Below are 24,438 nucleotides of genomic sequence, written 5' to 3'. Positions count from 1 at the left end.
GTAGTTATAGCGAACGGAGGTTTCTGGGCCCGTTTTTGAGTAGCGCTTCCTTTTTCTCCGACATCTTGGCGCGGTTGTAGTGTTCGCCGTTGCTCTCCGAGCTTCGCAATGGTAAGCTTCAGGGGTATGAAGTCGCCAGGGTTCTTGGGTTTGAGGACTCAGTGGGAGAGAGCATTCGACATTAGCGCTTGTTGGCCTGCTGGCCTCGGGGCAGCGCGGGCGCGGTTATTGCTTTGCCCATGTGCTCCGGTGGTGGAGTTTGCGGGGCCTGGTGGCGCAGTATTAAGGGAGTTTGGAGCTATTTGAGGACCTGGCTGCATTCCCGCTGCCCTCCTACAGCCGCCCAAGGACGACAAGAAGAAGAAAGACGCCGGAAAGTCGGCCAAGAAAGACAAAGACCCAGTGAACAAATCCGGGGGCAAGGCCAAAAAGAAGGTAGGAGAAAGACCCCTCTAAGAGAGAGACCTGGGGTGCCTTCCTGTAGCCCTCTAGTAATGGGCAACTTGTATAGCAAGTGGCTTTTCAGGTGTGGATTCTAGAGTCAAAATATGAGAGTTTATCCTCCCATTACCACTCGTTCTTTTTCCTCATTTCTATTAGGATCACGAGACCAGTGTGTAAAGTGTCTGCTCCAGTGCCTGCCGTGTTGTTTTTAACTGATCTAGTCGGGCTCGGCCCATTTTCTGAAGCCCAAAAACGTGTCGGTTTTTTTTTTTTTTTTTTTTTAGTAATGTGTAATCTATCTTTGATTACGGTGGGACAGATTTCTCTGACAGATAACTCGAGAGGGAAAGGGTTGTTCTGCCAGAAATACTAACTTGTTTCTGTTTTGTTTTGGTGAGCAGAAGTGGTCCAAAGGCAAAGTTCGGGACAAGCTCAATAACTTAGTCTTGTTTGACAAAGCTACCTATGACAAACTCTGTAAGGAAGTTCCCAACTATAAACTTATAACTCCAGCTGTGGTCTCTGAGAGACTGAAGATTCGAGGCTCCCTTGCCAGGGCAGCCCTTCAGGAACTCCTTAGCAAAGGTGAGGGGTGTATCCTACATGTGTGTTTTTGTGGGTTAAATGATCTTGACCGGCCGGGCACAGTGGTTGAACGCCTGTAATCCCAGCACTTTGGGAAGTCAGGAGTTTGAGACCAGCTTGGCCAGCCTATAGTGAAATCCCGTCTCTACTAAAAACACAAAAATTAGCTGGGTGTGTTGGTACACACCTGTAGTCCCAGCCACTTGGGAAACTGAAGCAGGAGAATCGCTTGAACCCGAGAGGCAGAGGTTACAGTGAGCCAAGATTGGCCACTCTACTGCAGCCTGCGTGACAGAGCAAATTCGTCTTTCAGAAACACACAAAATTGTCTTGACTGTGTCAGCCATCTTCAGTGATTTTTACTGGAAAAGCAGAATTAAGAAAAAAGGTGACCGGGCGCGTTGGCTCACGCCTGTAATCCCAGCAATTTGAGAGGCCGAGGCAGGTGGATCACAAGGTCAGGAGTTCAAGATCAGCCTCGCCAAGATGGTGAAACCCCCCTCTCTACTAAAACTACAAAAATTAGCCAGGCTCGGTGGTGTACTTACTCCTGAGATGAATTCTTAGCTGGGTTCTTAGACACTTTTGTGCTGTAGACCCTGTGGCAGTTTAGTGAAGCCCAAGGATCTTTTATTTTTTCCTTTGCATGCACTTAGGGCATAGGATCTTTTATGTTTCAAGTAAATGGATGCGTAGAATTACAGGGGCAACACTTTGAAATAATTTTATTACTTTGTTGAAATAATTTTAAAAATGTTTAAAACTGTTACGGTAAATTTTTTTTTTTGTGTGTGACAGAGTTTCGCTCTTGTTACCCAGGCTGGAGTGCAATGGTGCGATCTCGGGTCACCACAACCTCTGCCTCCTGGATTCAGGCAATTCTCCTGCCTCAGCCTCCCGAGTAGCTGGGATTACAGGCACGCGCCACCATGCCCAGCTAATTTTTTGTATTTTTAGTAGAGACGGGGTTTCACCATGTTGACCAGGATGGTCTCGATTTCTTGACCTCGTGATCCACCCGCCTTGGCCTTCCAGAGTGCTGGGATTACAGGCGTGAGCTACTGCGCCCGGCCCTATTGATGGATTTTAAATTCAGAAAGTTAGTATGGTTTACTCAATAATATGCTCTAATTACCATAATTTCACAACATTAAGGCTTAGCTAACTATAGTGACTGAACAGCTCTAATCTTAGCACTTTGGGAGGCCAAGGCAGGTGAATCACCTGCAGTCAGGAGTTTGAGACCAGCCTGGCCAACGTGGTGAAAATCTGTCTTTACTGAAAATACAAAAATTAGCTGGGCGTGGTGGTGCATGCCTGTAATTCCAGCTACTCAGGATGCTGAGGCACGGGGATTCCTTGAACCCAGGAGATGGAGGTGTCAGTGAACCGAGATCACACCACTGCACTCCAGCCTTTGTGACAGGGTGAGACTGTCCCCACAAAAAAAGATGATGGGCCCCTAATTTAAAGGAGAAGTAAAGATAAAAAGATAGATGATTGTCAAAAACTGTAGGATTCTCTAGCTGTTACCAAACGTCAGATTAAGCAGTTCTGGAGCCAGGTGCAGTGGTACCCTTTTATTTCTAGCTACTTGGGAAGCCAAGGCAGGAGGATCATTTGAGCCAAGGAGTTTGAGACCAGGCTGAGCACCTTTGAGAGAACCCTGTCTGTCTTTTTTTTTGAATTATGTTTGGTTTTGGTTTTAAATAGAGATGTGGTTTTGCCATGTTGCCTGGGCTGGTCTCCTGGGCTCAAGAGATCCACTTGCCCAAACTGCTGGGATTACAGGCATGAGCCACTGCACCTGGCCAAAACAATCTTACTAGTTTCTTTTTCTTTTTTTTGAGACAGTCTCTCTCTCTTGTCACCCAGGCTAGAGTGTGAGGGGCAATCTTGGCTCATTGCAACCACCTTCTCTTTGGGTTCAAGTGGTCCTCATACCTCATACTCCCAAGTAGCTGGGATTACAGGCACCTGCCACCATGCCTGTCTGATTTTTGTATTTTTGGTAGAAACAGGGTTTTACCATGTTGGCCAGGCTGGTCTGCAACTCCTGACCTCAAGCTGTCTCCCTGCCTCCACCTCCCAAACTGGTGGAATTACAAGCATGATCCATGGTGCCCAGCCAAAAACCTTACTAGTTTCTATTACAGCATCTATTAAGTATCTCATCTTGAGGCGGGGCGTGGTGACTCACGCCTATAATCCAAGCACTTTGGAGGCCAAGGTGGGCGGATCACCTGAGGTCGGGAGTTCAAGACCAGCCTGACCAACATGGTGAAACCCCGTCTTTATAAAAAAAATAAGTATCTCATCTTACTATCCTCCCTAGGACTTATCAAACTGGTTTCAAAGCACAGAGCTCAAGTAATTTACACCAGAAATACCAAGGGTGGAGATGCTCCAGCTGCTAGTGAAGATGCATGAATAGGTGAGTAGGGAACGCTTGGGCTCATGGTATAGGAGATAGATGCCTCCTTTACAAAGCTTTATGGTTCTGATTCTTTCCATTTTTTTTTTTAACAGGTCCAACCAACTGTACATTTGGAAAAATAAAACTTTATTAAATCAAACGAACAAGTATGTCTGTTTCCTCTATCAAGAAAGACAAAGATAAAGAATTTGGTGGAAGGTACAATAGTAGGGGTTTGTTGACGTTGCTTTTAGCCTCATGGTAGTTGGTAGAGCATGATTAGCTTTTTTCTCTATGTGAATGCTTCTTCATTGCTGCAGCTTCATTTTTGAATTGATGCCTGAAAGGAAATAAAGGGTTAACAGGAAGAAGGGTGACATCTCCAAAAAAGGATGTTGGGTGGGTAGGTTGGAGACCTGGCATTGAACATATACCTGGACTGCCAGCGGCGTCCATTATTCCAGACACGGCCAAAAGAGGGCAGCCAGCCTGCACTGGTCCTGGAGCTGTGATCAAAGTTGGCCCCCACTCGGTCTGGGGGGAGTTTCTTCAACTTCTGTTTTTCCTCTGTGCAATGATAAAGAAACAGTTTGTTCTTTAATTTTCTTTGTTAAAGAATATAAAGATGGGGTCTTATGCTGTCCAGGCTGCTTTCAAACTCTTGGGCTCAACTAATTCTCCCACCTCAGCCTCCCAGAATGCTAGGATTACAGCTATGAGCCATCAACACCCAGCCAAGGAAACCATTTTTGAGTATGAAGATTGAGAGGACCCTCTCCCTTTCTTAAATTAGTTTACTAACTTTCTTTAAGAAATTCTTCATAGGACGGTCCTATTTGTTGGTTCCCAGAGGTAAATTCATCTTGGATCATCCAGGGGGGTGTGGCACCTGGAAAAGAAGAAATTTTTTTTTAAAGCCTTCAGGCTATTATTGTGAAACATACCCTAGCTGATAGCTCATCTCCTAATAGCTAATGTTTAAAAGCAAAACCCAGGAATTTTGGAGATTAGGAAGAAGGCCCTAGGCCAATTTAAAGCAACATAACCTTAAATGTGATACTCATTTTAAAATGGCTTTGAGGTGTAATTGACATAAATGATACATATTTAAATTTGATAACTTGAGTGAAGCCATCACAATCAAGACCCCAAACATCCCCCCCCAAGTATCACTGCTCCATTACAATATTTTCTTGTCCAGGGAATCAGTGATCTTTCAGTTGCTTTATTGGTTTGTATTCTTCAGGATTTTCTATAACGTGTGGATGTTGAGGTGGGCTCTGGCCTTTTGAGATTCATCTGTGTTGCCTGTATCAATAATTCTGTCTTCATTCTGGAATACTATTCCATTGTTAATCCATTTACCTGCTGATAGACATTTAAATTGTTTGCAATTTGGAGCTGCTACAAATAAAGCTGTTCTGAAGATTTGTGTACAAGTCTGTGTAGACAGACTTTCTTTTCTCTTAGGTAAATAGGTAGAAGTGGAATGGTTGGGATATGGTAGGTGTATCCAGAACTGTTTTCCAAAGTGACTGTACCAGTTTACATTGTAACCAGCAGTGTATGAGGCTTTGGTTTTTCTTTTTTTCTTCTTTTGAGTTGGAGTCTGTCACCCAGGCTGGAGTGCACTGGCACGATCTCTGCTCACTGCAATTTCTGCCTCCCAGGTTAAAGCATTCTGTCTCAGCCCCCTGGGTAGCTGGGACTACAGCACCCACCACCATGCCCGGCTAATTTTTGTATTTTTAGTAGAGATGGAGTTTTGCCACATTGGCCAGGATGGTCTCGAACTCCTGACCTTTGATACACCCACCTTGGCCTCCCAAAGTGCTGGGATTGCAGGCGTGAGCCACTGCCTGGCCAAGGGTTTGGTTTTTCTGCATTGCCAAATACTTGGCGTGATCAGTCTTTAATTTCTGCCATTTACCATGCATACGTAGTGGTATTTCACTGTGGTTTTAATTTGCATTTCCCTAATGACTAATGATGAACAGCTATTCATATACTTTTTTTTTTTTTGAGACGGAGTTTCGCTGTTGTTACCCAGACTGGAGTGCAATAGCGCGATCTCGGCTCACCGCAACCTCTGCCTCCTGGGTTCAAGCAATTCTCCTGCCTCAGCCTCCCGAGTAGCTGGGATTACAGGCGCGCACCACCATGCCCAGCTAATTTTTGTATTTTTAGTAGAGACGGGGTTTCACCATGTTGACCAGGATGGTCTCGATCTCTTGACCTCGTGATCCACCCGCCTCGGCCTCCCAAAGTGCTGGGATTATAGGCGTGAGCCACCGTGCCTGGCCCCACTTTTACTGGGTTTTCTTATCAAGTTGACAGTTCTTCATATATTCTGGATGTAAGTCTTTTACCAGATATATATGCTATATCTTGGTCAACTGTATTTAAAAAAAAATTTTATCTCCCAGGGTTTTAGAAACACTGCCCTGGACCTTACCTGAGTGGATGTTACCAACTCCTGGTATATCCTGTAGTTGGAAATGGAAAAAAAATGCTAGTTACAGTAAAGTCTAGACATGACTAAAAAAAAAAAATCCTAGAAAAGACAAAGCACACTTTAAAAGAGGTGGATGTGACTGCTGCCACAGTGCTAATTCTGCACCCCAACTGATGATATTAAACTTTGAAAGTATAGTCAGTGACTCCCAGACACAGGAAGCTCACAGTCATAGAGATGTCTGGAAGTAGAGTGGCCATTACATGTCATGTGAGCAAAACCTTGCCCTCACAGCATACATATAATTGGGGAAGAGCATTAAACACAAGTTATGTAAACGACATTTGCAACTTTACATGGTGCCACATCCCAGCCTTTTATGAAAAACTGAGTTTGAGCTAACAGCTAAAGGAAGGTAAACTTTAGATGATGAGGGAAGGAAAAGCATGTTTTAGGCAGTGGCAACTGTGTGTAAAAGCCTAAAGCAACACAATCAATACAGCTGAAGTGTAGAGTAAGATCATAGGTGGTGCAATGATTTTCTGTTGTGAGGCAGGATTGAGGTGGAGTAGAAATTGTCCAAAGGCTGAACAGAGGCAGACAGGTTAAAACTACTTGTTGACAGGATATGGGAGATGGAAAAGAAGGAAAGGATCTGCATCTAGTGATTGGAAATACAGGAGTGCTGGGGGCTAGTTTGAGATGCCTGTGGGATATTTAAATATAAATGTCCTGGTTGGGTGTGGTGGCTCACTCCTGTAATCTCAGCACTTTCGGAGGCGAAGGCGGGCGGATCACGATGTCAGGAGTTCCAGATCAGCCTGACCAACATGGTGAAAACCCTGTCTCTACTTAAAATACAAAAATTAGCTGGGTGTAGTGGCATGCGCCTGTAATCCCAGCTACTCAGGAGGCTGAGGCAGGAGAATCACTTGAACCCGGGAGGTGGAGGTTGTGGTAAGCAGAGGTCACGCCACTGTACTCCAGTCTGGGGGACAGAGTGAGACTCCATCTCAAAAAAAAAAAATTATATATAAATGTCCTGTGTTGAGTTGGAACTATGAGTTCTACAGAGGGCAAGATTTGGGAGTTGGCACTCTTTAAGTGGCAATACATGTAAATAAGATGACTTTGGAGGATGAGAACAGGTTTGAGAACACTACTGGAGAACAGTGAAGTAAGAAGGAAAAGCCTGCAGTGGAGACAGCAGTGGCTAGAATAGATAGAAAAATCAGGAGAGGGGTCCTGAGACCTGAGGGAGCATGGGCCCTCTTCTGGCTTGCTTATCCTTTGTACCTGATGCCCAATGAATGTCAGAGATTGTCCTGTCTCCATCCAGTCAAGCTCTGGAGCTGGTGGCAGGTCCAAGTTTGAGGGCTGCTGTGAGCTGGAAGCTACTTGGCTGAAAAACATGAGCCAGGCTGCCAGATGAGGTCCTTGAACCATGAGGGTGGTAAAGATTAGATCTGTTTCCAATTCCCGGCCAAAAGGTTGCAGAATATTCTAGATGTCAAATTCCCAACAAGGGATTCCCTAACAGTCTTACCTGTTCATCCCTTTCCAGCTTCTAGGTGCTGAAGAGCCCTCTTCTGGGTCTGGTACTGCCTGAGGCTGAGTTTGATTCAGGAAAAATAAATGTGTCTGGGATGCTTAAGAGCCTGCCTAGGCCATGCCTCCACCCTCCAGACCCCAGGATCACGGAAGGAAACAAATTGGCATATGGAGGGTACAGCCCATCTTACAGACTCTTCCCCTCCCTCCCTCCCTTCTTCCCCTCCCTCCCTCCCTCCCTCCCAGCCCTGTCCACATAGTCACTAACTAGGCCTGGCCACGGCACACAGGTAAAGGAATTCAAGCTGAACAGATAAGAATGTAGTCAGAGTTCTCTTAGAAGCACTGCTTCATGGCTGGGTGCAGTCGCTCATGCCTGTAATCCAAGCACTTTGGGAGGCTGAGGTGGGTGGACCACCTGAGGTCAGGAGTTTAAGACCAGCCTGGCCAACATGGTGAAACTCCATCTCTATTAAAAATACAAAAATTAGCCTGGTGTGGTGGCGGGCACCTGTAATCCAGCTACTTGGGAGGCTGAGGCAGGAGAATCATTTGAACCCGGAAGGCAGAGGTTGCAGTGAGCCGAGATCATGCCACTGCACTCCAGCCTGGGTGACAGCACGCAACTCCATCTCAAAAAAAAACAAAAAACAAAAGCAGTGGTTCATGCAATGCTGGAGCTGGGAATGCCAGGGATAAGTGGATTTGGATACTGGTCTGGATCCTCCGAGGGAAACCAACCTCTAAGACAGACCGAACCATCTCCTGCCGGCTCTGCTCCACCTCGCGGATCTGAGCTGCCATCTGTGGGAGAGAGACTTTAGATAGGTACAGGATCATGGGGGCCGGGTTCTTCAGGGGCGTTTCCTTTAACTCAGGAGCCCCCCACCCCCAGGAGTAGACCAGTACTGGTCTGTGGCCTGTTAGGAAGCAGGCTGCAACAGGACTGCCGCCTGAGCTCCAGATAGAGCAGCAGTGGCATTAGATTCTCATAGAAGTGCAAACACTATTGTGAACTGGGCAGGCAAGGTATCTAGGTTTCGTGCTCCTTATGAAAATCTAGGCTGGGCATGGTGGCTCATGCCTGTAATCCCAGCACTTTGGGAGGCAGAGATGGGCAGATCATGAGGTCAGGAGATCGAAACCATCCTGGCTAACATGGTGAAACCCCATCTCTACTAAAAATACAGAAATGGGTTGGGTGTGGTGGCACATGCCTGTAATCCCAGCTACTCAGGAGGCTGAGACAGGAGATTTCCTTGAACCAGGGAGTCGGAGGTTGCAGTGAGCCAAGATCGTGCCATTGCACTCCAGCCTGGTGACAGAGCAAGACTCCGTCTCAAAAAAAAAAAAAAAGAAAAGAAAAAATCTAATGCCTGATGATCTGAGGTGGAACAGTCTCATCCTGAAACCATCCCCTGCCTGGGTCCATCTGTGGAAAAACTGTCTTCCATGAAACCAGCCACTGGTGTGAAAAAGGTGAGGGACCACTGCTTACTTACCTCCTTGATCACCTCATCCTCCTTTTCTTCATAGGAATCCAAACCTTTCACCATGGATTTCTTGAATCTAAAAAGAAAAGGGGCAAATCAGCCCAGAACTCATTCCCTACAAGTTATGAAAAGCTCCTCAGTAGATATATATTTTTTTAATTTTGAGAAATTTTCAATTAAGAAACAAAATAAGCACCTATGCCCCTCTTATCAGAGTCATTGTAAACATTTTGCCATACTGGCTCCATTTCTTTTGTACAGTCACATGTCCTTTTTGCCAAAACAAAAATAGGTTTAGACATCAAACCTTATTTTCAGCACGTATCTCCCAAGAAGAGGAACATTCTATACAACGATGACACCATTACCACATTAAGAAAATCATTCTTTTTGGTGTTGAAATATTTGGGTGGTTAGTATAGACATAAGGTTTATGTGTCTTTAGACTTGAGTGTAGGCATACAGGCTATATTCACATTTCCCTTCTCTCAATAATGTGCATTATGCCTTTTCTATTCTCACCCCCAATCCCAAAGTCCAACAAAAGGTCACATGGAATCCAGCCATTAGGTCCCTCTAGTCTTCTCCTGTCTAGAACAGTCCAGCTACTTCTTTATTACTTCAAATAGAGAAGTACTTCAAATCCTCACAAGAATCCAGGCCAAATCTTGCATACCATCCCAAGTTTATTTGTTTGTTTGATATGGGCTCACTCTGTTGCCCAGGCTGGTGTGCAGTGGCACAATCTCAGCTCGCTGCAACCTCTGCCTCCCAGGCTCAAGAGATCCTCCTGCCTCAGCTGCCTGAGTAGGTGGGACCGCAGGCCTGCACCACTATGCCTGGCTAGTTTTTTTTTTTAAAGATGGGGTTTCACCATGATGGCCAGGCTGGTTTTGAACTCCTGACCTCAGGTGATCCACCCATCTCAGCCTCCCAAAGTGCTAGGATTATAGGCGTGAGCCACCGCGCCCAGCTATGCCTGGCTAGTTTTTGTGTTTTAGAAACAGGGTTTTGCCATGTCACCCATGCTGGTCTCGAACTCAGGGACTCAAGCAATCCTCCTGCCTTAGCCTCCCAAAGAACTAGGATTACAGGCATGAGCCGCTGTGCCCAGCCTTATATCAGTAATTTGTACTGTTACCTCCCTATTCAAATGCCTCCATTACTTACTTCTATCTTCCTTTTGCCATAGTGAAAACCCTGGTTCTCAACAATATCCTACAATACACAAAGTTTCAGTATAATTCCAACACCACTATCAACAGTGTTCCCTGAGAGCCTTGAATATATCCATGGAGACAATGGCTTGAGGCACACCTTACCAAAGTCTTGGCTGAAAGGCTTGTTTAATCCTGGAACACAAGATGGGAGGTCTACAAGAAACTGCTATGAGGCCATTTTCCACTTCCCTCCCCATCTCCCCTAGGAGGATGTCATGAAACACATCAACTCCCAGGTTCCGATAAGGCATGAAGTGTTCTGCTCCACCCCTCTCAGATTAGAATCACAGAATATTAAGCCACTTAGCTTTAAAAAGTCATTTAAAAATAAGTGGGACCGGGCACGGTGGCTCACGCCTATAATCCCAGCACTTTGGGAGGCCAAGGCGGGTGGATCACGAGGTCAACAGATCGAGACCACCCTGGTCAACAAGGTGAAACCCCATCTCTACTAAAAAATAACAAAAATTAGCTGGGCATGGTGGTGCACGCCTGTAGTCCCAACTACTCGGGAGGCTGAGGCAGGAGAATTGCTTGAACCCAGGAGGTGGAGGTTGTGGTGAGCCGAGATCGTGCCATTGCACTCCAGCCTGGGTAACAAGAGCGAAACTCCGTCTCAAAAAATTAAATAAATAAATAAATATGTAAAATTATTGCTTATACACAGTACTGGAGACAGTAAAAAATATAAATAAATAAAAATAAAAATAAGTAAAATTTAAAAACCAAACAAAAAAGCCAATTGGCTACAGTCTAGATTTGATTCCCCACCAAGAGAATATCCCACAACTCACACTGGGGTCATACAGTCCTTTTGGTTTCAGTGTTGTCCTTTTTGGTGTAGGAAACAAGGACCTGAGAAGCTGGCTCTTTGGTCTTCCTCTTCTTTTCACTGTCTATGTAAGAAACCATCTAAATCTAAAAATGCCTCCTTGTATTTTTGCCAGTCAAATCAGCCAAGCTGTAGGCTTGCCTTGTGTGTGTATGTTTAACAGTTTACAAGGTTCAAAAATGAAAATTAGACTGGGCGCGGTGGCTCATCCCTGTAATCTCAACACTTGGGATGCTAAAGTGGAAGGATTGCTTGAGCCCAGGAGCCTGAGACCAGCCCAGGCAACATAGTGACCCTGTCTCTACAAAAAGTACAGAAATAGCCAGGTGTGATGGTGCCCACCTGTAGTCCCAGCTAATTGGGAGGCCGAGGTGGGAGAACTGCTTGAGCCTGGGAGGTTGAGGCTGCAGTGAGCTATCATTGTGTCATGGCACTCCAACTTGGGTAACAGCAAAACTCTATCTCCAAAAAAAAAAAAAAAGAAGGAAAAGAAAGCTGTATTTAGGCCACTGGTATCTCCTGGCCACTGGCTGCCACTACAGTTCATGTTCTGTGGAACCTGGGCTGCTGAAGATAAAGCACTAGAGTGACAGATGATGTTGAGAGGGCATATTAGTCCGCTTTCACACTGCTAATAAAGACATACCTGAGACTGGGTAATTTACAAAGAAAAAGAGGTTTAATGGACTCACAGTTCTATATGACTGGGGAGGCCTCAGAATCACAGCAGAAGGTGAAAGGCACATCTTACATGGTGGCAAGCAAGAGAGAATGAAAACCAAGCAAAAGGAGAAATCTCTTCTCATCAGATCATGTGAGACTTACTGACTACCATGAGAACAGTATGGGGGAAAAAAAACGCCCCCATGATTCAATTATCTCCCACTGGGTCTCTCCCACAACATGTGGGAATTATGGGAGCTACAATTCAAATAATATTGGGTGGGGACACAGCTAAACCATATCAAGGGGTTGATGACTGACCCAGTCACATTAGAAATAGGTGGACTTGGCCAGGCGTGGTGGCTCACCACCCAGCACTTTGGGAGGCAGAGGCAGGCAGATTGCCTGAGGTCAGCAGTTCAAGACCAGCATCATCAACATGGAAAAACTCTCACCACCCAGCACTTTGGGAGGCAGAGGCAGGCAGATTGCCTGAGGTCAGCAGTTCAAGACCAGCATCATCAACATGGAAAAACTCATCTCTACTAAAAACATAAAATTAGGCTGGATGCAGTGGCTCACACCTGTAATTTCAGCACTTTGGGAGGCTGAGGTGGGTGGATCATGAGGTCAAGAGATCAAGACCATCATAGCCAACATGGTGAAATCCCATCTCTACTAAAAATACAAAAATTAGCTGAGTGTGGTGGCACGTGCCTCTAATCCCAGCTACTTGGGAAGCTGAGGCACGAGAATCATTTGAACTCAGGAGCCAGAGGTTGCAGTGAGCCAAGATTACACTCCAGCCTGGTGACAGAGTGAGACTCTGTCTCAGAAAACAAAACTAAACAAAATTAGCTGAGTGTGTTGGCACATGCCTATAATCCCAACTACTTGGGAGGCTGAGGCAGGAGAATCACTTGAACCCGTGAGGTGGAGGATGCAGTGAGCTATCATGCCATTGTGCTCCAGCCTGGGCAACAAGAGCAAAACTCCATATCAAAAAAAAAAAAAAAAAGTAGGTGGACTTGTATACAATATCTCTTCCCACTGTGACCCATTACCTATATCCCATGCTTGCAAGCATATTTAAGGGGTGTTTCCCCACATGTCAAGACCCTCAAGACAGAGCTTCATTGATTGGGATGGACCTCTTTTCTGATATATCCTCACTTCTTAAGAACTTCCTGGGAGAGAGATCCAAGATGGCTGATCACTAGCAGCTCGGGCACGTAGCTCCCAGTGAAAGCGCAGAGAACAAGAGGACGCCACACTTTCAGAAGAATATTTGTAGCTCACGGACCAGGAGATTCCCAGCGGAGGAGCTCCACGGGTCGCCAGAGCGACTCTTGTGGCCGGCGCGGCGGTTTTGCTGGCGCCTTAAAGCGGCAGTTCTTGGTGCAGAGTCCAGAGATTCCTGGGCAGAAAGGCACCATCAACCTTAGCACCGCTGTCTTGGCCGGCGCAGTGGATTGCTCAGATTTCGGCGCTGGGAATCAAAAAGTTGGACGTCCGCTCAGAGACCTAGTTGGAAAGTCGGTAATTACAAAGACGACAGATGGATAAATGTATAGTCAAGGGAGGAAAGCAGCCTAAAAGGGCAGAGAATACTCAGAATCGGAATGCCTCTCCCTCTACAGGGGATCGCAGTTCCTCATCAGTAACGGAACAGGGCTTGATGGAGAACGAGTGTGTTCCAATAACAGAAGCAGGTTTCAAAATGTGGGTGATGAGAAACTTCTGTGAATTAAAAGAACTTGTTATAACCCAATGCAAAGAAACTAAGAACCTTAAAAAAAGGTTTGACGAAATGCTAACGAGAATGGACAATTTAGAGAGGAATATAAGTGAATTGATGGAGCTGAAAAGCACAACACGAGAACTTCGCGAAGCATGCACAAGCTTAAACAGTCGAATTGATCAAGCAGAAGAAAGGATATCAGAAGTCGAGGACCAGCTCAGTGAAATGAAACGAGAAGACAAGATTGGAGAAAAAGGATAAAAAGGAATGAGCAAAGTCTCCAGGAAATATGGGACTATGTGAAAAGACCTAATCTACGTTTGATAGGTGTACCTGAATGTGATGAAGAGAATGAATCCAAGTTGGAAAATACTCTTCAGGATATCATTCAGGAAAACTTTCCCAACCTAGCAAGGCAAGGTAATATTCAACTCCAGGTAATACAGAGAACACCACAAAGATATTCTTCAAGAAGACCAACCCCAAGGCACATAATTGCCAGATTTATTAGGGTTGAAATGAAGGAGAAAATACTAAGGGCAGCCAGAGAGAAAGGTCAGGTTACCCACAAAGGGAAATCTATCAGACTCACAGCAGATCTCTCAGCAGAAACCCTACAAGCCAGAAAAGAGTGGGGACCAATATTTAACATCCTTAAAGAAAAGAACTTTCAACCCAGAATTTCCTATCCAGCCAAACTAAGCTTTATGAGCGAAGGAAAAATTAAATCTTTTGCGAACAAACAAGTACTTAGAGAGTTCACCACCACCAGGCCTGCTTTACAAGAGCTTCTGAAAGAAGCACTATACATATAAAGGAACAACCAATATCAGCCTTTCCAAAAATATATCAAAAAGCAAAGAACATTAATACAATGAAAAATTTACATCAACTAATGGGCAAAACAGCCAGCTAGCATCAAACGCCAGTATTAAACTTATATATATTCTAATTGGATAAAAAGCCAAAACCCATCGGTATGCTGCATCCAGACCCATCTTACGTACAACAATACACAGACTCAAAGAGAAGGAGGAAGATTTACCAACCAGAGAGTAAAAATAAACAGATAAACAAAAAGCAGGAGATGCAATTCTCGCCTCTGATAAAGTAGACTTTGAAGCAACAAAGATCAAAAGAGGCAAAGAAGGACATTACATAATGGTAAAAGGATCAATGTAACAAGAATAGCTAACGATTCTATAGATCAACGAGATAGAGAATTGACAAGGATATTCAGGACTTGAACTCAGACCCGGAACAAGTAAACTTAATAAACATTTATAGAACTCTCCACTTCAAATACACAAAACATACATTACCACCTCACACCTATTCCAAAAGTGACTATATAATTGGAAGTAAATCACTCCTCAGTAATCGCATAGCATTTCATAGGTTTAAATGAAATATTGGTTGGCTGTTTGTTTGTTATCTTCTTCCCTTATTCCTTCCTGACTACATCATTAAGTATTATTATCAGTATACAGGAGGTTTTCAATACCCATTACTGGATTGCATTCTAGCCTGGGCAAGAAAGCAATACTCCCATTCTCTCTCCCTCTTTCTTTTCCTTTTTCCTCCTCCCCATTCTCTCTCTCTCTTCCTTTTTCCTCCTCCCCATTCTCTCATTCTCTCTCTCTAAAAAAAAAAAAAAAAAAAAAAAAACTTCCTTTTAACCCTGGATTTCAAGAAATTCAATATGCTTCAAAAAGAAACAGATTTTTACCACACTTAGCTCTTGATTCATTGTCTCAGTGACCCTAAGCCTTTGTATCCATTCTGTGGGTATTTCCTCAGATTACTCCATACCTAAGTACCCCAATCCAGTGGCTGACATCATAACCCAAGTAACCATCACTACCAAGGTCCATTCCTTACTAGAATGCATCTCAAACCCTAGCTACTCTAGGCCGGGCGTGGTGGCTCACGTCTGTAATGCCAGCACGCCACTGCACTCCAGTCTGGCAACAGAGTGAGGCTCCATTTCAAAAAAAAAAAAAAAAAATCCTAGCTACTCTTAAGGCCAGGGGCAGGACGATTGCTTGAGCCCAGGAGTTTGAGGCTGCAGTGAGCTGTGATTGTACTGCTGCACTCCAGCCTGGGTGACAGAGGAAGACCCTGTCTCAAAAAAAAAAAAAAAATATATAGCATCTCAAACTATGTCACCAAATGGAATAAGCACATAATGATAATGGATAGTACAGACTGCCAGGTTTCTTTCCTTTACTTTTGGACCCTCTGGGTCTCATAATCCACAACACTCGAGTATATCACGAGTGAGAAGGCTAATGAAGACACAGTGGAACACAACTGGACTTTCTGTAGACTAACCTGGAAGGAAGGTGTCTAATCTCCAAACCAGAAAGAAGTTCCTAGAAACTGAGTTCAGGAAAATAGAAGGAACTGACTTAAAACAAAAAAATTACAATGTGGTTAAAGCTCAGAAATTTCTAGGGGGCTGGCTGAGTGCAGTGGCTCATGCGTATAGTCCCAGCACTGTGGGAGACTGAGGTTGGAGGGCTGACTGAGGTTGGAGGGCTGACAAGCCGGGCGTGGTGGCTCATGCCTGTAATCCCAGCACTTTGGGAGGCTGAGGCGGGTGGATCACGAGGTCAGAAGTTCAAGACCAGCCTGGCCAAGATGGTGAAACTCCATCTTAAAAAATAAAAATAAAAAAAGAAAAGAAAATGACAATGTAGAATTGTTAAAAAAAAAAAAAAAAAAAGATTGATTTGAGGACCAGAGAGAAGTTTTGTGCTTTAGCAGACTCCTCCATGTTTTGTTCTTTTCACCCTGTTCAAGGTCTCTACGTACTGTTTTTCTTTTTTTTTTGAGACAGGGTCTTGCTCTGTTGCCCTAGAGTGCAGAGGCATGATGATGGCTCACTGCAGCCTCAACCTTGTGAGCTCAAGCAATCCTCCTGCCTCAGCCTCCCCAGTAGCTAGCACTACAGGCATATGTCACCAAGCTTGGCTAATATAAATTTTTTTTTAGAAATGGGGTTTTGCCATGTTGTCCAGGCTGGTCTTAAACTCCTGGGCTCAAATGATCCTCTGCCTCAGCCTCCCAAAGTGCGGAATTACAGTCATGAGCCATTGTAGCTGACCTTTTTGGTTTTTTATTTTTTTTGAGACAGAGTCTTGCTCTATCGCCAGGCTGGAGTGCAGTAGCGTGATCTTGGCTCACTGAAACCTCTGCCTCCCGGGTTCAAGCAGTTCCCCTGCTCAGCCTCCCAAGTAGCTGGAATTACAGGCACACGCCACCACGCCCAGCTAATTTTTGCATTTTTAGTAGAGACAGGGTTTCACCTTTTGGGTCAGGCTGGTCTCAATCTCTTGACCTTGTGATCCACATGCCTTGGCCTCCCAAAGTGCTGGGATTAAAGATGTGAGCCACCTTGCCCTAGCCCTTTTTACTTTTTTTAAAAAGAGACATTCTTGCTATGTTGCCCAGGCTGAAATGCAGTGGTGGAATCACAGCTCACTGTTCTTCAACTTCCTGGGCTCAAGTGATCCTCCAGGCTCAAGTGATCCTCCTGCCTCAGCCTCCAGAGTAGATAGGACTATAGGCATGTGCCACCAAGCCCAGCTAATCCAGATACTGTTTTTATTATTAAAAGTCTAAAAATCAGGCCAGGTCCAGTGGCTCATACCTGCAATCCCAGGACTTTGGGAGGCCAAGGTGGGCAGTCATGAGGTCAAGAGTTTGAGACCAGCCTGGCCAACATGGTAAAACCCTGTCACCACTAAAAATACAAAAATTAGCCAGGCATGGTGGTGCGTACCTGTAGTCCCAGCTACTTGGGAGGCTGAGGTAGAAGAATTGCTTGAACCCGGGAGATAGAGGTTGCAGTGAGCTGAGATCATGCCACTGTACTCCCGCCTGGGTGACAGAGTAAGACTCAGTCTCCAAAAAAAAAAAAACGTCTGACAGTCATTATGGTATGTAATCTACCCTTATTATAGTGCTAAAGTGATTTCTGATAAAATAGTTCCTAGCTCAACTAAAAAACTATAAAGAATGAAAGAACAAGCAGACTACTCATGATGCTTTTGAGTAAATTCAAAACATCATATAGGGTGACCTAATTTCCAGACCAATAGGCAGTATTGTAATATTAAAGGAAAATGACTCCAATCACTTAGAAATACTTGCTAAGTACTGCTTTTTACAGTTATGACAACTGTTTCTTTCTATGCATATGACTCAAGCAACCAAATATCTATAACCACAGAAATGTCTGATTAGAAATACTTCTAATTTGGCCAGGCGTGGTGGCTCACACCTGTAATCACAGCACTTTGGAAGGCCGAGGTGGGTGGATCACCTGAGGTCAGGAGTTTGAGACCAGCCTGACCAATATGGTGTAATCCTGTCTCTACTAAAATTACATAAATTAGTTGGGCATGGTGGCGTGCACCTGAAGTCCCAGGTAATTGGGAGGCAGAGGCAGGAGAATCGCTTGAACCCAGGAGGCAGAGGTTGCAGTGAGCCAAGATTGTACCACTGCACTCCATCTAGCCTGGGTGACAGAGCAAGACTTGGTCTAAAAAAAAAAAAAAGAAAGAAAGAAAGAAAGAAGGCTTTCTGGTCATAATGGCTGGCAGGCCGGCTGTTTCAGCATCAAGCAGGTTGCTAGAGATTATGCGAAAATGGTATTACAATGCTGCAGGATTCAATAAACTGGGGTTACTGCGAGATAATACAATGTACGAGGATCAAGACGTAAAGGAAGCCATAAGAAGTCTTTCTGAGAACTTTTATAATGACAGGATGTTTCGAATTAAGAGGGCACTGGACCTGTCCATGAAGCATCAGCTCCTGCCTAAAGAGCAGTGGACCAAATGTGAAGAGGAAAAGTACTACCTTGTACCACATCTGAAAGAGGTTATTCGGGAAACAGAAGAATGGGAAAAGAAGTAATCGTAGTTGAAGTCTATGGATGCAGCTGTTATGAAGATGGTTAAACTTGAAACAAACAATTTTAAGAATTATTTGGTCTGCAGATGTTTTACTTTAAATAAATGTCTACTGTAATCAAAAAAAAAAAAAAGGAAGAGAAAAGAAAACTATTTCTAATTATTCTTGGCTGAGCACAGTGGCTCACGATCATTTGAGGTCAGGAGTTTGAGACTAGCTTGGCCAACATGGTGAGACCCGGTCTCTATGAAAAATGGAAAAATTAGCTCCTTTTCACAAGATGGCGCCCAAAGCGAAGACTGAAGCTCCTGACCTTCCTAAAGCCGAAGCCAAAGTGAAGTCTTTGAAAGTCAAGAAGGCAGTGTTGAAAGGTGTCCACAGCCACAAAAAAAGAAGATCCGCAGATCACCCACTTTCTGGTGGCCCAAGACACTGTGACTCCAGAGGCAGTGCAAATATCCTTAGGAGAATGCAACCAAGAGAAACAAGCTTGACCACTATGTTATCATCAAGTTTCCTCTGACCACTGAGTCAGCCGCAAAGAAGACAGAAGACAACATACTTGTGTTCCTTGTTGATGTTAAAGCCAACAAGCACCAGATCAAACAGGCTGTGAAGAAGCTGGACACTGACGTGGCCAAGGTCAACACCCTGATTCGGCCTGATGAAGACATGAAGGCCTATGTTCAACTGGCTCCGGATTACGATGCTTTGGATGTTGCCAACAAAATATGAATCATCTCAACTGAGTCCAGCTGGCTAATTCTAAACATATGTATATCTTTTCACCATTAAAAAAAAAAAGTCATCAAGGTATGGTGGCACACCCCCGTAATCCCAGCTATTCAGGAGGCAAGGCAGAATTGCTTGAACCTGGGAGGCGGGGGTTGCATTGAGCCGAGATCACACCAGTGCACTCCAGCCTGGACCACAGAGTGAGACTCTGTCTCAAAAAAAATAACCGAAATATTTCTATTGGATTCTGAATACAGAATGTCCCTAGGGTAGAAATCTTACTTCTTATGCCTGTTACAGTATAATTCCCAAATGTATCGTCAAAAAAAAAGAAAACAACAACTTATTTTTAAAAGTATACATAGAAATCTTTTTTCTAGGCTGGGAGCAGTGGCTCACGCCTGTAATCCCAGCATTTTGGGAGGCCGAGTCAGGTGGATCACTTGAGGTCACGAGTTCAAGTTCAGGCTGGCCAACATGGTGAAATCCTATCTCTACTAAAATACAAACATTAGCTGGGTGTGATGGTGGGTGCCTGTAATCCCAGCTACTCAGGAGACTGAGGCAGGAGAATCGCTTGAACGCAGGAAGCAGAGGTTGCAGTGAGCCGCGATAGCACGATTGCACTCCAGACTGGGCAACAACAGCAAAACTCCTTCTCAAAAAAAAAAAAAAATTTTCCTATTCCTATCACCTCTAACCCACAATCTGGGTCACAACAACTGTTTATACTAACTGTTATGTGATCAGTTTCCCCATTTTTTTTTTTTTCAGGCAGGTGGATCACAAGGTCAGATCAAGACCTGGCCAACATGGTGAAACCCCATGTCTCTACTAAAAATACAAAAAAAAATTAGCTGGGCATGGTGGTGTGTGCCTGTAATCCCAGCTACTCGGGAGGCTGAGGCAGGAGAACTGCTTGAACCCAGAAGGTGGAGGTTGCAACCTCTGCAGTGAGCAGAGATCATGCCACTGCACTCCAGTCTGGCAACACAGCAACACTCCATCTCAAAAAAACAAAATTATCAAAACTTACAGAAACACTTACAGACTATACATTGTGACATTCACAGTCAAGAGAAATGAAAACAGGCCAGGCGTGGTGGCTCATACCTGTAATCCAAGCACTTTGGAGGCCAACGCGGGCGGATCACCTGAGGTCGGGAGTTCAAGACCAGCCTGACCAACATGGTGAAACCCCATCTTTATATAAAAAAAAAATAATAAAAAAGATAAATGAAAACAAACATAAGGTTCAAGTGATTCTCCTGTTTCAGCCTCCTGAGTAGCTGGGATTATAAGCACCCACCACCACAACCAGCTAATTTTTCTACTTTTAGTAGAAACAGGTTTTGCCATGTTGGCCAGGCTGGTCTTGAATTCCTGACCTCAGGTGTTCCACCTGCCTTAGCCTCCCAAAGTGGTAGGATTACAGGCATGAGCCACCACACCCAGCTAAAAAAAAAAAAATGTTTTTTAAAGGCAAAAAAAAAAAAAAAAAAGGAAATTTATGAAGCTATGACTGCACCTATGCCAGGAGGCATGAAAACCTTGCATGCTTTGCACAATACATTTTTATCTTCATAGTGAAAACACAGCTTTTATGTGGGTACAGGGTTTTTATTAAAAAGGCCTACCTACATATTCTAACAGGATTCAAGAAAAAGCAAAGTCATGACATGACAACTTAAAACAAAAGGAAGGTGAAGGATCTAAAGCTGGAAAATTTAATGCCGGCAGAGGATGGTTTGATAATTTTAGAAAGAGCTTTGGCTTAAAATATGTCAAAATAGCAGAAGGGGCAGCTTCTGACAGCCAAAAGGCAGCAGTTGAATTCCCAGATGCCACTAAGAAAATCACTGAGGATCCCAGCACTTTGGGAGGCCGAGGTGGACAGATTACAAGGTCAGGAGATCGAGACCATCCTGGCCAACATGGTTAAACCCCGTCTCTACTAAAACACAAAAATTAGCTGGGCATGGTGGAGTGCACCTGCAGTCCCAGCTACTTGGGAGGCTGAGGCAGGAGAATTGCTTGAATCCAGGAGACGGAGGTTGCAATGAGCTGAGATTGTGCCACTGCACTCCAGCCTGGTGCCTGATGACAGAGCAAGACTCTGTCTGAAAAAAAAAAGAAAAAAAGAAAATCATTGAGGCCAGGTGTGGTGGCTCACGCCTATAATCCCAGCACTCTGGGAGGCTGAGGCAGGCGGATCACCTTAGATCAGGAATTAGTGACCAGCCTGGCCAACATGGTGAAACCCCAGGTCTACTAAAAATACAAAATTAGGCCGAGAGTGGTGGCTCACACATGTAATCCCAATGCTCTGGGAGGCCAAGGTGGGCAGATCACGAGATCAGGAGTTCATGACCAGCCTGGCCAACATGGTGAAACCCAGTCTCTACTAAAAATACAAAAATTAGCTGAGTGTGGTGGTGGGCACCTGTAATCCCAGCTACTCAGGAGGCTAAGGCAGGAGAATTGCTTGAACCTGGGAGACGGAGGTTGCAGTGAGCCGAGATCATGCCATTGCACTCCAGCCTGGGTGACAGAGGGAGACTCCGTCTTAAAGAAGAAGAAGAAAAAAAAATTAGACGGGCGTGACAACACATGCCTGTAATCCCAGCTACTTGTACCCGGGAGGCGGAGTTTGCAGTGAGCTGAGATCATGCCACTGCACTCCGTGTTGGGCGAGAAGAGCAAAATTCCACCTAAAAAAATAATAGTAAAAGAAAATACGAGTCCAAAAATATTTAAAGTAGGTACTGGCTGAGTAGCAGTTTCTTAGACACTATAAATAGCCTCTTCTAACAAACTTTAGTATTATCTGTGCCTCACATTTAAGTAGTTGATAATAGTCAACTTTTAGTATTGTCCTCTATTTGCTAAGTCCCATCCCCCAACTAAACCTCAAGAACTGTCACACTTTTGTGTCCAATATAGTACCTAGAATAATAAGTGTTATGAAGGTAGTAGATACTTCAGAAGTCCCTCCTGAACTTTCTAGTTAATAGAGTAACCTCCCATACCTGACAAAGATCCAGAGAATTCACTCTGCTACTTCACCTTCAATACCAGTGACTCACCGTGCATAATCCTGGGGAGTGACCAGAAACTTCTCTTTCATCTGTACCTCAGCTTTGTTCTCCCACCAGAATTTGTTGGTCGCCTTCTTATGCTCTGGGCTGAAAATGGAGAGGATAAGCAATCTCAGCTATAGGTTATAAAATATTACTCAGATATTAAACATTAGGTTTGTAGTGCAAACTGACATCTGGGTTTCTACTTGGGGCAGGGCTGAGAGAGGAACACTGTTACCAGTCTCCAAGATCTCATCTCTTTTCTTCCCATAAAATTGTGAGAATCCAAGGGGAGGTTAGGGGCGGTGATCAAGCTGCCTTTCGCAGCTAGACCACCAGAACCACTTGGGACCGTGGCAGCATACGACCCCTACCCCAACAAGGCTGGCAACACCTGTGAAGTGACTCAATCCATCCATCCTGATCAAATCACAAAAGCGTCCTCCGGTATATGTATGTACGCGTCTGTGCTGGAGGAGGCTCCCAGCCCGGCTCTCACCTGGCCAGATGCTCCAGCAGCCCCCCGTGCAGCACCGTCAGGTTTCCATGGCTCAAGTGTTCCCGCACCTCGCAGCCGCAGCACAGGCACCAGCAGCATCGCTCGTGTTCCGGCACATAGCGCTCCACCAGAGCGGCGCGGATGGCCTTGCGGGCCGCCTCCACCTGCGGCGAAGAGGCCAAGTAGAACCCTGAGGAGGACCCCCAAATCACACCCGCTCTGGCCTTCACTGACCTGCCCCGCACTCCCAGCCCATCTCTAGCCTTGCCTCCGCACCCGGGGCAGGAGCCTTTCCAAAGCCTCCTTCAGCTGCCGCTGGTGCTTGCGGCTGTAGACGTGCCCGCGACCACAGAAGAAAGTCTGGCGGCACAAGGGGCAGCGCTGCGCCGGCGCCATAGGCCGGGAACCGGGTATCTCCACCACCAGCAGCAGATCCCTCGCCGTCCGGTGGCCCCTGACCCCTGACCCCTCGGGGCGGGGCTAACCCAGCGGCTCCCGCGGTCCCCAGCGGCCGGCAGGCGCCACTGCAAGCCCTTCTGCGGCTGCGCAGACCCGTTTCAGGTACCCTAGTCCGGCCGAGGCCCCACTATTCCAGAGGCAGCCGGGCGGGTTAAGCAAAAGGTCGGCGCCGCCCTGCAGACGTGAAGCTCGCAGGCCACACGCCACTCTGAGCATTGGCCAGGACCTGTAGTAGACAACATGACCACAGCCTTACGTTAATCACCTCACCGTGTCCTCTCTCTGAGGTTGTGCGGTTTACTATTATTATTAATAGCGCATTTTTAGGCGGGAAATATGAGGCCCGTAGAGGTAAGGAACATTGAGGAGGGTTGCACGGGTGTTAAGTAGCGCGGTCAGCACCTGAGCCCTGGCGCCCATCAGTACGGCGGCTGGAGGGGAACGCCTGCTGGAGGGACCAGGAACTAAACGCAATCACAGTCGCCCCTACAGGGTGTGCTCGCCGCGGCCCCTGTAAAGCTGTAAGGGAAGCTACACTGCGTGCAGCGTCGTTGCTGAGGGATGGCACACTTCCTGTAGATTGTGTTGCTAGTTCTGGTACATAGCCTGGATGGGCTGGTGTCTGTAGGGCCTACACAGGGTCAGCGTTACAGAATTCAGCCACAGCGTAGCTACTTCCTTCTTCAGATCTTCACTTCCTGTTGGAACTTCCCTCTAGACTCTAGCCTCTGCCAGAAATAATTCATTTTGAGTACCCTTGTAACACCCAATTCCTTGATCTCCCATCATTACCTTGGCAGGGTCAGTCCTGGACCTTGTCCCCCCAAATTTCTCCTTCTCTGAATCCAGACTCTGAAGTTCGGCTCTGCCTACCACCTGCCGTTATCCCATGTGGCCTTACCGTCAGTCTAGTGTTTGACTGCAGGGAGACCTCTCTTCCTGAAGAAGATGCCTCTTTTCATCCATTCACTCTGGAAATGATTCAACGTTTGCCTGCTGCCGGATGCTTGGCTCTCCACCAGGGGTTTTCAAAGTGTGCTTCCCTGCTCCCCGGGGCCTACAGCATCAGCATCAGGGAACTGGTCAGCAATGCACATTTTTAGACCCCAACCCAGACCTACCTACTGAATCAGAAACTCAGGGTGACGGCCCATCACGGTGGCTCATGCCTGTAATCCCAGCACTTTGGGAAGCCAAGGAGAGCAGATCACTTGAGGTCAGGAGTTCAAGACCAGCCTGGCCAACATGGTGAAACCCTATCTCTACTAAAAATAGAAAAATTAGCCAGATGTGGTGGTGTGTGCCCATCATCCCAGCTACTCCGGAGGCTGAGGCAGGAGAC

The 24,438-nt window shown here is 45.6% G+C and overlaps 3 protein-coding genes across 5 annotated transcripts; 2 read left to right on the top strand and 1 right to left on the bottom strand.

Moving 5' to 3' along the window:
• RPS25 (ribosomal protein S25) lies at window positions 1-4,884 on the top strand. The gene is made up of 5 exons (XM_012470348.3): window positions 1-111; window positions 340-435; window positions 846-1,029; window positions 3,365-3,463; window positions 3,559-4,884. Exons 1-4 carry the CDS (start codon window positions 109-111, stop codon window positions 3,457-3,459), a joined length of 378 nt encoding a protein of 125 aa, XP_012325771.1. The 5' UTR covers window positions 1-108; the 3' UTR covers window positions 3,460-3,463; window positions 3,559-4,884.
• Window positions 3,572-23,093, bottom strand: CENATAC (centrosomal AT-AC splicing factor). 3 transcript variants are annotated; one of them, XM_012470346.2, is made up of 11 exons: window positions 22,914-23,093; window positions 22,638-22,801; window positions 22,145-22,243; window positions 8,954-9,020; window positions 8,193-8,255; window positions 7,447-7,511; window positions 7,197-7,302; window positions 5,901-5,931; window positions 4,248-4,334; window positions 3,880-4,012; window positions 3,572-3,785 (listed from the first exon to the last, which is right to left on the bottom strand). In XM_012470346.2, exons 1-11 carry the CDS (start codon window positions 23,031-23,033, stop codon window positions 3,725-3,727), a joined length of 996 nt encoding a protein of 331 aa, XP_012325769.1. In that variant the 5' UTR covers window positions 23,034-23,093; the 3' UTR covers window positions 3,572-3,724. The 3 variants fall into 3 exon arrangements, 2 of the variants coding, with proteins under 2 accessions (XP_012325769.1, XP_064231544.1); XM_064375474.1 differs by having other exon boundaries at window positions 3,572-4,012; window positions 22,914-23,082; XR_010342410.1 differs by lacking the exons at window positions 3,572-3,785; window positions 3,880-4,012 and having other exon boundaries at window positions 4,266-4,334; window positions 5,901-7,302; window positions 22,914-23,082.
• On the top strand, window positions 17,992-18,456 carry LOC110568351 (cytochrome b-c1 complex subunit 7-like). Its single transcript, XM_064375311.1, has one exon. The coding sequence runs from the start codon at window positions 18,000-18,002 to the stop codon at window positions 18,324-18,326; it is 327 nt and encodes a 108-aa protein (XP_064231381.1). The 5' UTR covers window positions 17,992-17,999; the 3' UTR covers window positions 18,327-18,456.
• Window positions 23,094-24,438: the final 1,345 nt, after the last annotated feature.

This window comes from Aotus nancymaae, unplaced genomic scaffold, assembly GCF_030222135.1.
Source record: "Aotus nancymaae isolate 86718 unplaced genomic scaffold, 86718_ANA_hifiasm-v0.15.2.pri h1tg000012l, whole genome shotgun sequence".
Classification (NCBI taxonomy): Eukaryota; Metazoa; Chordata; class Mammalia; order Primates; family Aotidae; genus Aotus; species Aotus nancymaae.
The sequence above is the reverse complement of the archived record's forward strand: the minus strand, read 5'-3'. Positions and strand labels throughout refer to the sequence as shown.

Excerpts from the sequence above, each read along its gene's own strand:
- RPS25 (XM_012470348.3), top strand. Across the intron at positions 436-845 it reads GGGGCAAGGCCAAAAAGAAG|AAGTGGTCCAAAGGCAAAGT; the intron begins GTAGGAGAAAGA and ends TTTGGTGAGCAG. Across the intron at positions 1,030-3,364 it reads TCAGGAACTCCTTAGCAAAG|GACTTATCAAACTGGTTTCA; the intron begins GTGAGGGGTGTA and ends TATCCTCCCTAG.
- LOC110568351 (XM_064375311.1), top strand. The coding sequence starts at position 18,000 with ATGGCTGGCAGGCCGGCTGTTTCAGCATCAAGCAGGTTGCTAGAGATT.
- CENATAC (XM_064375474.1), bottom strand. The coding sequence starts at position 23,033 with ATGGCGCCGGCGCAGCGCTGCCCCTTGTGCCGCCAGACTTTCTTCTGT. Across the intron at positions 22,802-22,913 it reads TGGAAAGGCTCCTGCCCCGG|GTGGAGGCGGCCCGCAAGGC; the intron begins GTGCGGAGGCAA and ends TCTTCGCCGCAG. Across the intron at positions 8,256-8,953 it reads AGGATGAGGTGATCAAGGAG|ATGGCAGCTCAGATCCGCGA; the intron begins GTAAGTAAGCAG and ends TCTCTCCCACAG.